At 43.9% G+C, this 17,530-nt stretch overlaps 1 protein-coding gene across 8 annotated transcripts in view; it reads left to right on the top strand.

The window, feature by feature from the left end:
- spina (spindlin a) overlaps window positions 1-17,530 on the top strand; it is a 163,651-nt gene that overhangs the window by 107,667 nt on the left and 38,454 nt on the right. For all 8 annotated transcript variants that reach the window (XM_085984772.1, XM_085984802.1, XM_085984799.1 and 5 more), the window contains one exon: window positions 4,329-4,377. In XM_085984772.1, the coding sequence (XP_085840898.1) occupies window positions 4,329-4,377 (49 nt within the window). The remainder of the gene's footprint in view (window positions 1-4,328; window positions 4,378-17,530) is intronic.

Below are 17,530 nucleotides of genomic sequence, written 5' to 3'. Positions count from 1 at the left end.
AAAAAATACTAACTCTCAATTGCCCACTCCCTCAAATAGCTATCTACTTCTCCCTTAAATTGCCCCACACTTTCTGCATCCCTGAACAGTCCATTCCACACATTTCCCCACCATCTGTGTAAAGTAGTTTTATCTGAACTGTCTGTGCACCTTCCCGCTTCTAAACTTAAGCCTGTGTTCCCTTGTTCTGGGGTTTATGACAATCTCGAACCTATTTGGGTTCAATTTATCTACTCCCTTAAGAATCTTGAATACATGAATAATATCTCCAATGAGGCTTCTCTTCAGGTTAAACAATTTCAAGCTCTTCAACTTTTCTTCATAGCTCAGAATCCTTAAGCTAGGTATCACTGCCTCCAATACCTGAAAATCCTTGCTATTGACAGTGGTCAGAATTGTACACAATACTACAGGTGTGGTCTTACCAGTGGCTTGTACAAATTCTTGAGGGTTTCTGCTATATTTAGAGTCATTGAGTTATACAGCACAGAAAGAGGCCCTTCGGCCCATTGTGTCTGCGCTGGCCATCAAGCCCTATCGTAATCCCATTTTCCAGCACTTGGTCTGTAGCCTTGTATGCTATCGTGTTTCAAGTGCTCATCTAAATGTTTCTTGAATGTTGTGAGGGTTCCTGCCTCTACCACCCTTTCAGGCAGTGAGTTCCAGATTCCAACCACCCTCTGGGTGAAAAAGTTTTTCCTCAAATCCCCTCTAAACCTCCTGCCCCTTACCTTGAAACTATGCCCCCTGGTTATTGACCCCTCTACTAAGGGGAAAAGTTCCTTTCTATCTACCCTTTCTATGCCCCTCATAATTTTGTACACCTCAATCAGGTTCCCCCTCAGCCTTCTCTGCTCTAAGGAAAACAACCCCAGCCTGTCCAGTCTCTCTTCATAGCTGAAGCGCTCCAGCCCAGGTAACATCCTGGTGAATCTCCTCTGCACCCTCTCCAATGCAATCACATCCTTCCTATAGTGTGGCGACCAGAACTGCACACAGTATTCCAGTTGTGGCCTAACTAGCGTTTTGTACAGCTCCATCATAACCTCCCTACTCTTATATTCTGTGCCTCAGCTAATGAAGGCAAGTATCCCATATGCCTTTTTAACCACCTTATCTACCTGTCCTGCTGCCTTCAGGGATCTATGTACATGCACACCAAGGTCCCTCTGATCCTCTGTCCTTCCTAGGATCCTATCATTCATTGTGTATTCCCTTGCCTTGTTAGTCCTCCCAAAATGCATCACCTCACACTTTTCAGGGTTAAATTCCATTTGCTACTGTTCTGCCATCCCGTCTATATCGTCCTGTAGCCTGAGGCTTCCCTCCTCGCCATTTACCACTCCACCAATTTTCGTGTCATCTGCGAACTTACTGATCATACCTCCTACATTCATATCTAAATCATTAATGCACATTACAAACAGCAAGGGACCCAGCACCGATCCCTGCAGTACACCACTGGACACAGGCTTCCAGTCACAAAAACAACCTTCGACCACCACCCTCTGCCTCCTGCCACTAAGCCAATTTTGGATCCAATGTGCCAAATTGCCCTGGATCCCATGGGCTCTTACCTTCTTGACCAGTCTCCCATGTGGGACTTTGCTAAAAGCCTTACAGAAGTCCATGTAGACTACATCAACTACACTACCCTCATCCACACACCTAGTCACCCCCTCTCAAAATTCAATCAAATTGGTTAGACATGATCTCCCCCTGACAAAGCCATGCTGACTATCCCTGATTAATCCCTGCCTCTCCAAGTGGAGAATAATTCTGTCCCTCAGAATTTTTTCCAATAATTTCCCTACCACTGATTTAGGCTCACTGGCCTGTAATTCCCTGGTTTATCCCTACTACCCTTCTTGAACAATGGTACTACATTAGCTGTTCTCCAGTCCTCTGGCACCTCCCCTGTGGCCAGAGAGGTTCTGAAAATTTGTGTCAGAGCCCCTGCAATCTCCTCCCTTGCCTCACACAGCAGCCTGGGATATTGTCTGGGCCTGGGAATTTATCCGCTTTTAAGCCCGCTAAAACCGCTAGTACCTCCTCCCTCTCAATGCTAATTTGTTCAAGTATATCACAATCCCCCTGCCTGATTTCTATGCCTACATCGCCCTTCTCCATAGTGAACACAGTTGCAAAATATTCATTTAAAACCTCACCTACATTTCTCTGGCTATGCATTCCAAGATCTGCTAAGGTTTTTTTTACTGCCATTAGTTTCAGTGAGCTATCCACACCAATAACCTTAATCTCTCTTGTGTGGTGTCCTGTAGCCTAGAGCAATTTAGTTAATATTCCCACTGTTTATTTCTCTTCCCTAGTTTCATTACATTTCATTTGTCCATATTAAATGCCATTTGCCACTCAATGAGCTCACCTTCCTAGATGTGGTCTTTCCCCTCTGTTACCCTTCTTCCCTCGTGGTTTGTATCTGTTTTGCACTCTGTGTATAGTATTTGTAAACCGGATTCACTTTGCTCCCATGCTTTTCTGCTCTAACAGTGCTGTACAATCCAGTTCCTTCAGCCCACACCACAAAACCTGCCATTTTAATGTCATCATCTTTCCCTAACCTTAGGCTCCACCACATTGTGATCCTTGTTGCCAAGGTATTCTGTGACTCTGACATGCTGCACCATCTGGTTGTTGCTTAATATCAGGTCCAATAATGCCATGTGTTCCTTGACTAATTGTTCCATGTAAGAATCCAATATCAAATTTTTACTTCTATTGCACCCTTTCTAGATTTCCTGATCTATCCTTGATAAATTGAAGCCACCCATAAGAACTGCATGTGTTCCTGTACACACTTCCCTTATTTGACTACAAACTTATTGATCCAATCCCTTCTCCTGATCTGAAGATCTGCAGCAAAGGCTTATGGTTCGTTTTGTGGGCATCTGATATAGACTACCATGTCATGAAAGATTATACAAGAGCTCGTACCATAGTTAGGCATGGTGCAGATGAGTGGGGAAAGGGAGAAATAATAAATACCTATTCAAAATACAGAACTTCTTATCAAAGGAGGCTACTGTTTGATCCAGCTTATATATTGCCACCAGTTGTAATCGGGTACGTCAAGAATCGGATGAAATTTAATTCCGCTTCAATGGTTCACTTGATATTTATTAAAAAATGGTGGAAAAGTAGATTCCAGTGAAATGAATGGATTTTTTGATCTGTGCAATACATCTGTACAAAAGATCGGAGATTTCATGAAATTTGCAATTCACGTTGGAAATAATCATTTTGATTCAGTGTTTTATGTTGACAAACCAACTTGAATCTGTTTATTTTCACATTTTAATTTAATATAAAATTAATAAAATTGCTGTTTAAAGTTGAGAGATGTTAAGTACATTTGCTGGCAATATATATAAGAAATTAAGACCTTTTGAGCCCTGCAGGTACTTTGTGGTGTGAAACGGAAAGCAAGCTTGCTTCTGATGTGTGCCAAAGTAATTTTCTGGGAGCCTCACAACTTCTGACAGTTGGTGGTGGTGTTTGACCATTTTTAGTTACATCCTGCTGTTGTTTTTCCAAATCTGTCTCCTTTGAAACATTGTGAGCTGTTTCTAGTAACAAACACTTCATCTTTTCTTGCATTTCAGCTAAGCATTGCCATCTGTCTGTCCAAACGCACAAAATGAAGACCAGCTTTGCTTAATAAATGTGTACTCCTTAATAAAGGGCAACTAAACATGGTGTAAGACTATTTCCCCTTAATGCTTATTTAAAGTTTCTCTGGGTTCACTTTTGATCATATTACATGCGGTAAAATGGGTAATTTATATGAAGCTAAATTATTCTAAAAGGTAGTAGACCAGCCAAGTTGCATGGGTTTTATTTTTGAGCATGAGCATCACCACGTTTTACTCTGTGTATAGAGTGCACATGGGCAATAAAAAGTTACTAACATTTTTGAAACTGCAGCAAAAGCTACTACTTCCAGACCCAAATAGTGTGCCAGCTGAGTGAATACCTGCTGTAGTACTAGCTCACCAGCACGTAGATTCTGTTCTTAAGGCCTTATAAAACTGGAACCAGTATATAACTCAAAACAGTCAGTCCAAGCATTACAGTATTGAAATATGAGCTTTGATAGCAAGTACACCTCAGAGCATGGAACTGAGAGCAATGAGACTCTCTAATGATCTGAAAATCATATCGCAAAAGCACAGTCACAGGATTTAGATCCATGTTGACTCCAAACTGATACCAGATTAGCTGTATAAATTGATATTTGATTACTTGTCAATGTGCTTCAACGATATGCGCTTGTGATGTGATGTAATCATTCTTTTTGTTTCTTCTAGGTCTTCCTGGTGTGTCTGGTAATATGATGAAGAAGAAAAGTAATCACAGGTGTGTCCACCAAAACAATTGCGATTATAAAATTTAATGAGCTGGGTAGGCTTGCCAACTCTCTAGGATTGTCCTGGAGACTCCAGAATACTGATGGGAGCAAACCCGAGGAGAAAAATTATAGGGGTATTAAAAAAAAATCATTTTCTTTCAACACTTTTGCTTATTAGTTATAAAATTGTTGGGAGTAGGTAAAGAAAAGGAGGTTTGACTGACAGTCAAAAATAATCCAATCGGGTAATGAAGAGTCTCTTCTCTTTCCAATTGGCGTGGGACGGCGTTGTGCCATGAGAATTGCCATGTCGGGTGACCAATGGGGGGGGCCGCGGGGGGGCGGGGCAGTTGGAGGGGGGAGGTCATGTGATGAAACCACCAGGAATACCTCCAGCCAGAGCTTGGTGAGTGCTAGTTCTGCAGTGATACATGTTTGACATTATGTAACCTCTCACACTGTCAGCTAGGCTCAATGGTAGCACTCTTGCCTCTGAGTCAAAAGGTCATGGGTTCAAGCCTCACTTTAGAGACTTGAGCACTTAATCTAGCCTGGCACTTTAGTGCAGTACTGAGGGAGTGCTGCACTGTCGGAGGTGCCATCTTTCAGATGAAACATTAAACCGAGGGCCCATCTGCCCTCTTAGACAGATGTAAAAGATCCCACGGCATCAGAGAAGAGCAGGGGAGTTCTCCCGGTATTTCTGTGTATATATTTTTTAAAGTAACACTAGTTATGTAGGGGAAGAAATAATTTGCAGGAGCCATCTTTCATATGAACATGAAAAGACCAACTGGTCCGCCTGGCCTGGCCTGTCCTGTCCTGGCCTGGCCTGTCCTGGCCTGGCATGGCACGCTGTAACTTCTGCATACCATCAACCCCCATTTCCATCCCCCCAACAAAGCCTGGGAGAGGCAACACAAAACCTTGGACAGTTTTAGGAAAAACTCTGGGGAAATTACTCTCTGACCCCCAAACACAATCATACAAGCTTCAGGAAACCACGGTGACTGGGTGGCAACCCTTAAGGAGGAGCTAGGGTCCAAATTGAAAAGCAGAACCTCAAAGTAATGATCTCTGGATTGTTACCTGAGCTACATGCAAATTGGCATAGGGACAAACAGATCAGAGAGTTAAATCCGTGGCTCAAAGAGTGGTGTGGGAGGAGGATGTTTCGATTAATGGGGCACCAGTACTGGGGAAAGAGGGAGCTGTTCCGTTGCGACGGTCTCCACTTAAACCATGCTGGGACCAGTGTCCTTGCAAATCGAATAACTAGGGCTGTAGATAGGGCTTTAAACTAAAAAGGTGGGGGGCGGGGAGGAATCAGGTGAGGGGAAATTTAGAAATCTAAAGAGAAAAGTCTCAAGGCAATGGAGCAGTTTAGTGATTTGGGTAAAGATAAGCAGAGTGTGACAAGGGACAGAAGCCTAGAAATTCGGTGGGCTGCGCCACCAGTTAGCGCCTAAAGAGGGCACTCAGTGGCTTTAGCGCCACTGGCCGCGCCTCCCGCGATATTTAGCTGGGGCGCTAATGGCGGCGTTAACCTGTTGCGCTGTGCTGCCTCCGATGACGTTATCGGCGTGCGCAGCGCCCCGCTACCGCCCTGATCTCGATATTTGGCAGCGACCGCCTCTGTAGTGTCGTTCGCAAATGGCGCCCGGTTCACGGGGCCTTCCTGTGGCGGCAGTGGTGCAAATTAAGGTGGAGGTGCGGGGCGGCCCTTTTTTTCGGCGGCCGCCTGCCAGCACCTCCGTCCCTGGCCTCCTGATCGCCCCCCGCGGCATTGCCGGCTGTTTTCCGAGAGCCCGGCACTTCTCCTCGGTGCCGGGCTCTTTTGCTGGCACTCGTGATCTCTGATCGCGCTGGTGCAGGCCCCTCCCCCTTAAGAATGGGAGGAAGGCCTGCAGTACCGCAGCGCGCCGTGCCGCAGTGTGTGGCGCTGCAGCACGTTGCGCTGTGATATTCAGTTTCAGCACCCTAAGAGGAACGCGGAGCGCCTCGAGCCTCGCCCCATGTCCCTCTTGGGGCGCTCAAGCTGAATTTCCGGCAGTCGCTACTGCTCCAAACGCTGCGCTAAATCCGGCGCCCAGGCGAGCTTGGCGCCCTGTTTGCGGCTCCACCAAATTTCTCCCCCAGAGAGTTTAACGGTAAAAGTGCATTCGCGAATAAGGTGAAAGCAGGGAATAATGGTAGAAGTTAAAATGAAAGACCCTTTATCTGAATGCACGAAGCATTCGTAACAAGATAGACGAATTAGTGGCACAAATAGCATCCCAGAGTACTAAAAGAGATTGCTACCAGTGCCACGTGCTAGTCAGAGTAGATATAGAAGGATACTTCAGATGAATACGTGGCTAGAGGAATGGTGCCAGGGGGAGGGATTCAAGTTCCTGGGACATTGGAACCGGTTCTGGGGGAGGTGGGACCAGTTCAAACCGGACGGTTTGCACCTGGGCAGGGCTGGAACCGATGTCCTAGGAGGAGTGTTTGCTAGTGCTGTGGGGGAGGGTTTAAACTAAAATGGCAGGGGGTTGGGAACCTGAGCAGGGAGACAGAGGAAAGGGAAACAAGGATAAAAGCAAAAGATAGGAAGGAGAAAAACAAAAGTGGCAGTCAGAGAAATCAAGGGTTTAAATCAAACATGGCCACAGTAAATAATAATTCTAATAGGTCTAAGAGTGTTAAAAAAACAAGCCTGAAGGCTTTGTGTCTTAATGCGAGGAGCATTTGTAATAAGGTGGATGAATTGGCTGTGCAAATAGAGGTAAACGAATATGATTTGGTTGGGATTACGGAAACGTGGCTCAAGGATGGCCAAGACTGGGAACTCAACATTCAGGGGTATTCGATATTCAGGAAAGATAGGCAAAAAGGAAAGGGAGATGGGGTAGCATTACTGGTTAAAGAAGGAATTAACACAATTGTAATGAAGGATATTAGCTCTGATGATGTGGAATCTGTATGGGTAGAATTGAGGAATACTAAGTGGAAAAAAACGTTAGTGGGAGTGGTATATAGACCTCCAAACAGTAAGGCGGAGGTTGGGGATGGCATTAAAAGGGAAATTAAAGAAGCGTGCAACAAGGGCACAGCAGTCATCATGGGTGACTTTAATCTACATATAGATTGGGCCAACCAAATTAGTAACAGTACTGTGGAGGAGGAATTCCTGGAGTGTTTACAGGATGGTTTCCTGGACCAATATGTCGAGGAACCAACCAGAGATCAGGCCATCTTAGACTGGGTATTATGTAACGAGAAAGGATTAATTAGCAATCTTGTTGTATGAGGCCCCTTGGGTCGGAGCGATCATAATATGATCGAATTCTTCATTAAGATGGAGAATGAAGTAGTTGAATCAGAGACTAGGGTCCTCAATTTAAATAAAGGAAACTACGATGGTCTGAGGAGCGAGTTGGGTAGCATTGATTGGGGAATGTCACTCAAAGGGTTGACGGTGGATAGGCAATGGCAAACATTCAAAGACCGAATGGATGAGCTACAGAATTTCTTCATCCCAGTTTGGCATAAAAATAAAACAAAAAAGGTGACTCAACCGTGGCTAACAAGGGAAATTAGGGATAGCATAAGATCCAAAGAGAGGACATATAAATCGGCCAGAAAAAGCAATAATCGTGAGGATTGGGAGCAGTTTAGGATTCAACAAAGGAGGACAAAGGGATTAATTAAGAAAGGGAAAATAGAATATGAGAGTAAGCTTGCAGGGAACATAAAAACTGACTGTAAAAGCTTTTATACATTATGTGAAGAGAAAAAGATTGGTGAAGTCAAGCGTAGGTCCCTTGCAGTCAGAATCAGGGGAATTTATAATGGGGAACAAAGAAATGGCTGACCAACTAAATACATATTTTGGTTCTGTCTTCACAAAGGAGGACACAAATAATCTCCCAGAGATGCCGGGGAACATTGGGTCTGATGAAAGGGTGGAACTGAAAGAAATCAGTATTTGTAGGGAAATGGTGTTCGGAAAATTGATGGGACTGAAGGCCGATAAATCCCCAGGGCCTGATAATCTACATCCCAGGGTACTTAAGGAAGTGGCCCTAGAAATAGTAGATGCATTGCTGGTCATCTTCCAGAACTCGATAGACTCTGGAACAGTACCCATGGATTGGAGGGTAGCTAATGTTACCCCACTATTCAAAAAAGGTGGCAGAGAAAAAGCGGGGAATTACAGACCGGTAAGCCTGATATCGGTAGTGGGGAGAACCAATGGATGTGGTGTATTTGGACTTTCAGAAGGCTTTCGATAAGGTCCCACATAAGAGATTAGTGTGCAAAATTAAGGCACATGGGATTGGGGGCAAGGTATTGACTTGGATAGAGAACTGGTTGGCGGACAGAAAGCAAAGAGTTGGAATAAACGGGTCGTTTTCCGAGTGGCAGGCAGTGACTAGTGGGGTACCGCAAGGATCGGTCCTAGGACCCCAGCTGTTCACAATATATATTAATGATCTGGACGAGGGAATTGGATGTAATATCTCCAAATTTGCAGACGACACAAAGCTGGGTGGGAGGGTATGCTGTGAGGAGGATGTCGTGAAACTCCAGTACAATTTGGACAGGTTGGGTGATTGGGCAGAAACATGGCAAATGCACTACAATGTGGATAAATGTGAGATTATCCACTTTGGTGGCAAAAACAGGAAGGCAGATTATTATTTGAATGGCAGTAAATTGGGAGAAGGGGAAGTGCAAAGAGATCTGGGTGTTCTTGTGCACCAGTCGCTGAAAGTGAGCATGCAGGTGCAGCAGGCGGTTACGAAGACAAATGGTATGTTGGCCTTCGTAGCAAGAGGGTTCGAGTACAGGAACAAGGATGTCTTGCTACAGTTGTACAGGGCCTTGGTGAGACCGCACCTTGAGTATTGTGTGCAGTTTTGGTCGCCGTACCTGAGGAAGGACGTTCTTGCCATGGAAGGAGTGCAGCGAAGATTCACCAGGCTGATACCTGGGATGGCAGGAATGACGTATGAGGAGAGATTGTGTCGATTGGGCTTATACTCACTGGAGTTTAGAAGATTGTGAGGGGATCTCATCGAAACCTATAAAATTCTGTCAGGCCTGGACAGACTAGATGCAGGATGGATGTTTCTGATGGCCGGGGAGTCCAGAACCAGGGGTCATAGTCTAAGGATAAGGGGTAAGCCATTTAGGACTGAAATGAGGAGGAATTTCTTCACCCAGAGAGTGGTGAACCTGTGGAATTCTCTGCCACAGAGGGCGGTGGAGGCCAGTTCATTAAATATATTCAAGAAAGAGTTGGATATATTTCTTAAGGCTAAAGGGATCAAGGGATATGGGGAGAAGGCAGGGACAGGGTACTGAATTTGGATGATCAGCCATGATCTCATTGAATGGCGGAGCAGGCTCGAAGGGCCGAATGGCCTACTCCTGCTCCTATCTTCTATGTTTCTATGTTAGCCATGGAAACACTGGATGCATTGGTTGTCATCTTCCAAAATTCTATCGATTAAGGAACAGTTCCTGCAGATTGGACGGTGGCAAAAAGAACCCCACTATTTAAAAAAGGAGGGAGAGATAAAACAGGAAACTACAGACCAGTTAGCCTAATATCAGTACACTGTAGTAGGGAAAATGCTAGAGTCTATTATAAAGGATGTGATAACAGGACACTTAGAAAACATCAACGGGATTAGACAAAGTCAGCACAGATTTATGAAAGGGAAATCGTGTTTGACAAACCTACTGGAGTTTTTTGATGATGTAACTGGTAGAATAGATAAGTGAGAACCAGTGGATGTGGTGTATTTGGATTTTCAGAAGGCCTTTGATAAAGTCCCACATAAGAGGTTAGTGTGCAAAATTAAAGCACATGGGATTGGGGGTAATATACTGGCATGGATTGAAAATTGGTCAACAGACAGGAAACGGAGAGTAGGAATAAATGGGTCTTTTTCGGGGTGGCAGGTGGTGACTAGTGGGGTACCGCAGGGATCAGTGCTTGGGCCCCAGCTATTCACAATATATATCAATGATTTGGATGAGGGAACCAAATGTAATATTTCCAAGTTTGCTGACGACACAAAACTAGGTGGGATTGTGAGTTGTGAGGAGGAAGCAAAGAGGCTTCAAGGTGATTTAGACAAGTTGAGTGATTGGGCAAATACATGGCAGATGCAGTATAACGTGGATAAATGTGAAGTTATCCACTTCGGTAGGAAAAACAGAAAGGCAGAGTATTATTTAAATGGTGATAGATTGGGAAATGCTGATGTACAAAGGGACATGGGTGTCCTTGTACACCAGTCACTGCAAGCAAACATGCAGGTGCAGCAAGCAGTAGGAAGGCAAATGGTATGTTGGCCTTCATTGCAAGAGGATTTGAGTACAGGAGCAAGGGTGTCTTACTACATAACAGAAAACGCTGGAAAAACTCAGCAGGCCAGGCAACATCCGTGGAGAGAGAAAACGAGCTAATATTTCAGGTCGAAGACCCTTCGTCAGAACTGAGAAAAAAGCAGGAAATGTAACGGATGAAAAAGCAAGTTTGGGGGCTGGGAAATGGGGGAGGGGGTGAAAGAACAAAAGGGAAGGTCTGTGAAAGATGAAGAGACATTAAGAGATCTTACTACAGTTGTACAGGGCCTTGGTGAGGCCACACCTGGAGTACTGTGTGCAGTTTTGGTCTCCTTACCTAAGAAAGGATATACTTGCCATAGAGGGAGTGCAGCGAAGGTTCACCAGACTGATTCCTGGGATGGCAGGATTGTCGTATGAGGAGAGATTGGGTCAACTAGACCTGTATTCACTAGAGTTTAGAATAATGAGAGGGGATCTCATTGAAACGTATAAAATTGTGACAGAACTAGACAGACTGGATGCAGGGAGGATGTCCCCCCTGGCTGGGGGGCCTAGAACGAGGAGTCACAGTCTCAGGATACGGGGTAGGACATTTAGGACTGAGATGAGGAGAAATTTCTTCACTCGGAGGGTGGTGAACCTGTGGAATTCTCTACCACAGAAGGCTGTGGAGGCCATGTCACTGAATATATTTAAGAAGGAGATAGATAGATTTCTAGACACAAAAGGCATCAAGGGGTATGGGGAGAGAGTGGGAATATGGTATTGAGATAGAGGATCAGCCATGATCATATAGAATGGCAGAGCAGGCTCGAAGGGCCAAATGGCCTATTCCTGCTCCTATTTTTCTATGTTTCTATAGAGATAAATGAATTTGATCTACAGAGACATGGTTGCAAGGTGACCACGGTTGGGAACTAAATATTCCAGGGTACTTAACGTTTAGAAAAGACAGGCCGAATGGAAAAGGATGGGGGAGGTGGTTACCGTTGATAATAAAGAATGACATAAGGACAGTAGTGAGAAAGGATCTTGGCACGGAAGATCAGGAAGTAGAATCAGTATGGGTGGAGAAAAGAAATAGCAAGGGGTAGAAAACACTGATGGGAGTAGTTTATAGGCCCCCAAACAGTAGCTATACCATTGGTCAGAGTATGAATCAACAAATAACAGGAGCTTGTAATAAAGGTAATACAATAGTCATGGGGAGCTTTAATCTTCATATAGACTGGGCAAATCAAATTGGCAAAGATAGTCTGGAGGACGAGTTCATGGAATGCATTCGAGACAGTTTCCGAGAACAATACGTCATGGAAACAACCAGGGAACAGGCTATTTTAGATCTTGTGTAATGAGACAGGATTAATTAATAATTTCATAGTAAAGGATCCTCTGGGGAAGAGTGGGATAATATAACATTTCACATTGAGTTTGAGTGTGAAATACTTCAGTCGGAAACGAGAGTCTTAAACTTAAATAAAGCCAGTTACATAGGTATGAGGGGCGAGTTAGCTACGGCAGATTGGGAAATTAGATTAAAAGGTATAACGGTAGATAAGCAGTGGCAAACATTTAAAGAAATATTCCAAAATTCTCAATGAATATACATTCGATTGAGAAATAAAAACTCCATGGGAAGTGTGATCCATCCGTGGCTAACTAAAGAAGTTAAGGATAGTATTAAAAGAAGAGGTTTATAGTGTTGCAAAGAATAGCAGCCTGAAGATTGGGAGAGCTTTAGAAACCAGCATAGGATGACCAAAAAATTGATGAGGGAGAAAATAGAATGAGAGTAAACTTGCAAGAAATATAAAAACAGATTGTAAGCACTTCTACAAGTATGTGAAAAGGAAGAGAGTAGCAAAAGTAAGCATTGGTCCCTTAGAGGCTGAGACAGGTGAAATTATAATAGGGAATAAGTAAATGGCAGAGACTTTAAAACAAATATTTTATATCTGTCTTCATAGTAGAAGACACAGCATACCAAAAATAAGAGCGAGGAACAGGTTAAGTGAGTGGCCAATAAGGTGACAGATGGAGTATAATGTGTGGAAATGTGAGGTTATTCACTTTGGTAGGAAGAATAGAAAAACAGAATATTTTTAAATGGTGAGAAACTATTAAATGTTGGTGTTGAGAGAGATTTAGGTGTCCTCGTACAGGAAACACAAAGTTAGCATGCAGGTACTGCAAGCAATTAGGAAGGCAAATGGCATGTTGGCCTTTATTGCAAGGGGGTTGGAGTACAAGAGTAAGGAAGTCTTACTACAGTTGTACCCGGCTTTGGTGAGACCACACCTGGAGCACAGTTCTGATCTCCTTATCTGAGAAAGGACATACATACAGTACGCCTGGTGCAGCTCCTGGCATGCTCTTCTGCACTCCTTATTGAACCTCCACAACCCTCTGGGTGAAGAAATTTCCCCTCAAATCCCCTCTAAACCTTCCACCAATTACTTTAAATCTGTGCCCCCTGGTTTTTGACCCCTCTGCTAAGGGAAATAGGTCCTTTCTATCCACTTTATCTCAGCCCCTCATAATTTTGTACACCTCAATAAGGTCTCCCCTCAGCCTCCTCTGTTCTAAGGAAAACAGACCCAGCCTATCCAGTCTTTCCTCATAGCTAAGATTCTCTACTCCCGGCAACATCCTTGTAAATCTCCTCTGTACCCTCTCTAGTGCAATCACATCTTTCCTGTATTGTGGTGACCAGAACTGCACACAGTACTCTAGCTGAGGCCTAACTAGTGTTTTATACTGTTGAAGCATAACCCCCCTGCTCTTGCCTTTATTAGCCATGGCATTGAATACAAGCATTCCGTATGCCTTCTTAACCACCTTATCTACCTGGCCTGCTACCTTCAGGGATCTGTGGACATGCACTCCAAGGTCCCTTTGTTCTTCTACACTACTCAATGTGTATTCCCTTTCCTTGTTAACCCTCCCCAAATGCATTACCTCACACTTCTCCAGATTGAATTCCATTTGCCACTGTTCTGCCCACCTGACCAATTTATTGATATCTTCCTGCAGTCTACAGCTTCCTTCTTCAGGATCAACCACACAGCCAATTTTAGTATCATCTGCAAACTTCTTAATCATACCCCATATATTCAAGTCTAGATCGTTGATATATACCACAAAAAAGCAAGGGACCTAGTACTGAGCCCTGCGGAACCCCACTGGAAACAGCCTTCCAGTCACAAAAACACCCACCAACCATTACCCTCTGCTTCCTGTCTCCGAGCCAGTTTTGAATCCAACTTGACACTTTGCCCTGGATCCCATGGGCTTTTAACTTTGTGACCAGTCTGCCATGTGGTACCTTATCAAAAGCCTTGCTAAAGTCCATATACACTACATCAAATGCACTACCCTCATCTACCCTCCTTGTTACCTCCTCAAAAAATTCTATCAAGTTTGTCAGACACGACCTTCCCTTAACAAATCCGTGCTGACTATCCTTGATTAATCTGTGTCTTTCTAAATGAAGATTTATCCTGTCCTTCAGAATTCTTTGCAATAATTTTCCCACCACCGAGGTTAGGCTGACTGGCCTGTAATCACTCGGTCTATCCTTTTCTCCCTTTTTAAACAAGGGTACCACGTTAGCAGTCCTCCAGTCCTCCGGCACCACCCCTGAAGCCAGAGAGGATTGAAAAATGATGGTCAGGGCCTCTGCTATTTCCTCTTTTGCTTCGCTTAACAGCCTGGGATACATTTCATCCGGGCCTGGGGATTTATCCACTTTTAAAGCTGCTAAACCCCTTAATAGTTCCTCTCTCACTATGTTTATTTCATCTAATATTTCACACTCCTCCCCCGTGATAGCAATGCCTGCTTTGCCCCTCTCCTTTGTGAAAACAGACACAAAGTATTCATTAAGAACCCTACCGACGTCTCCTGTCTCCATACACAGATTACCCTCATGATCTCTAATCGGCCCTACCCTTTCTTTAGTTGTCCTCTTACTCTTAATATATTTATAAAACATCTCTGGGTTTTCCTTGATTTTACTTGCCAAGAATTTTTCATGCTCTCTCTTTGCTTTCCTAATATACTTTTTAATTGCACCCCTGCACTTTCTGTACTCTAAAGATTCTGGGGTATTTAGCCCTCGCTATCTGTCATACGCCTCCCGTTTTTTCTTTATCCTACCCTGTATGTCTCTAGACATCCAGGGGGCCTCTAGATTTGTTAGTCCCACCTTTTTTCTTTAAGGGCACATATTTGGCCTGAACCCTCCGGATCTCCTCCTTGAATGCCTCCCACTGCTCTGACACTGATTTACCTTAAAGTAGCTGTTTCCAGTCCACTATGGCTAAATCCCCTCCGAGCTTAGCAAAATTTGTTTTTTTTCTCCAATTTAGAATTTTTATTCCTGGTCTATCCTTGTTCTTTTCCATAACTACTTTAAATCTAACAGAATTATGGTCACTAGCACCAAAATGCTCCCCCACTGATACGCCTTCTACCTGCCCAGCTTCATTCCACAAAACTAAGTCCAGAACCGCCCCCTCCCTTGTTGGGCTTGCTTCATACTGGCTAAAAAAATTCTCCTGGATGCATTTTAGGAATTCCACACCCTCTATACCCTTCACACTAATTTTATCCCAGTTAATATTGGGGTAGTTGAAATTCCCTACTATTACTGCCCTATAGTTTTTGCACTTCTCAGAAATTTGTCTACATATTTGTTCTTCTATCTCCCTCTCACTGTTTGGGGGTCTGTAGTACACTCCGAGCAGTGTGATCGCCCCTTTTTTGTTTTTCAATTCGACCCATATGGCCTCGTTTGATGATCCCTTCAACATATCATCCCTCCTCACCGCTGTAATAGTTTCTTTATTCAATACCGTGAACCCCCCCCTCCCTTTTTACCTCCCTCTCTATCTCATCTGAAAATCCTGTAACCAGGAATATTGAGCTGCCATACCTGCCCCTCTTTCAGCCACTTCTCTGTAATAGCTATAATATCATAGTCCCAAGTATCTACCTGTGCCCTCAGCTCATCTACCTTGTTCACTATACTCCTTGCATTGAAGTATATACCATTTAGTACAGGCAAACCTCCTTGTTGACTACTATCTAGCCCTTGATTCCTCTGTCCTTCCAATTTACTTTCTATGTTTTTGTTTTCCAATTCCAGTTTTTCTTCCCTCCCAATTGACTTTATATTTAGGTTCCCATCCCCCTGCCAAGCTAGTTTAAACCCTACCCAACAGCAGTAGCAACCCCTCCCGTGAGGATAACTGTTCCGTTCCCGTTGAGGTGCAACCCATCTGGCTTGTAGAGGTCCCACCTCCCCCAGAAACGGTTCCAATTCCTCAGTAATCTAAAGCCCTCCCTCCTACACCATCTCTCCAGCCATGCATTTATCTGCTCTATCTTCCTATTTCTGTACTCACTAGCACGTGACACTGGTAGTAATCCGGAGATTACTACCTTTGAGGTCCTGCTTTTTAACCTCTTTCCTAGCTCCCTAAACTCTGCCTGCAGGACCTCATCCCTCTTATGCAGGCCAGGAAGATTCACGGTTCAATCCCTCCCACCGGCCATGAGGGGTACGAACCCCAACCAACACAACCACTAGTATGTGGGAATAAAAACAGAAAATTCCAGAAGGTGAAGTTAACGCTTCAGATGATAGGGTCATAAGACCTGAAACATTCACCCCAGCTTCCTCTCTCCACAGATGCTGCCTGACCTGAGTTAGCTACTCTCAGTTGAGTGGCAGGGGTGCTACAATTGCCCTCCAGTGTTCACAGGTAGAATCTGCCAGGGTTCTCACTCCTGAAGGAGTGTGATTAAGACAGGATCAGGCTCAGCTATGGTGCTGACCTGCTTCCACCCCAGTGGTTGAATGTGCTGCCAAGATTCACTATCTGTACTCACATGAATGGCCACTTACGAGACACCAGAGGGTGCTAGAGCTGTTTGAACCTTTACCCAACACAAGTCAATGCATTGAGAGGAAGGGAGACTAGGGAAGAAAACTGGAAAAAAAAGTTAGATGAAAACTTGATAGAGAATTATTTAGATTTTTTTAATTGGGTTTTCAAGAAAGTACATTCATACTTTATTAAGCTATTGTACGCATGTAAGTGCATACATATATTTTATGAAGCTATTATGTATATGGGTGTATATTCACACATTTTATGAAGCTATTTTATGTTAAAGGTACACTCATACATTTTGAGGTTGATGTGTATTTAGGTGTAAAATTGCATGCATTTTATGAGAATGTATATTTCCATACATAGTTTAAGAAGTCACTGCACATCCTGACTTGCATGGTCTGTGTGGGAGAAATGTATTGCCACATCAGGCTGATTGCCCACCTCCCCCTGCCCAACACACACACAACCTGCATTGCTTTCAGTGCAATGCAAAGTCCGCGCCTCAATAATACACGGACTTCGGGAGAACAGTTTAACAGGTACTTTACTGAACAAGAGGCAGCTTGAAACTGAAACTACAGAAGCCTGCTAGGGCCTTTTATACAGGGGTGGTCACTGCCAGTACTGCAGTCTAAGACCAGTTATTCCCTTAAAGGTACATACACAACAATTCCTCCCCTTTTAGATAAACAGTACGTAACATTCATTTAACAACTAAATAATAACTAATTACAATTACAATTTTCTCAGTAATATATACATCAACTGAAATAGTCATTTATAAGTTCAGTCTTTGAGGAGGCTTCCTGATCCGGACTGGATAGCGCCTTTCTCGAGTATCCTGTTCTGGCAGTGGAGTCAATTCTGGCTCGTTGTCATTGGTTGGTTCGTCAGCTTCCAATACCCCTGC

Source organism: Somniosus microcephalus, chromosome 1 (assembly GCF_052327205.1).
Source record: "Somniosus microcephalus isolate GS21.2 chromosome 1, FLI_Smic_1.0, whole genome shotgun sequence".
NCBI classification, from domain to species: domain Eukaryota; kingdom Metazoa; phylum Chordata; class Chondrichthyes; order Squaliformes; family Somniosidae; genus Somniosus; species Somniosus microcephalus.
The sequence above is the reverse complement of the archived record's forward strand: the minus strand, read 5'-3'. Positions and strand labels throughout refer to the sequence as shown.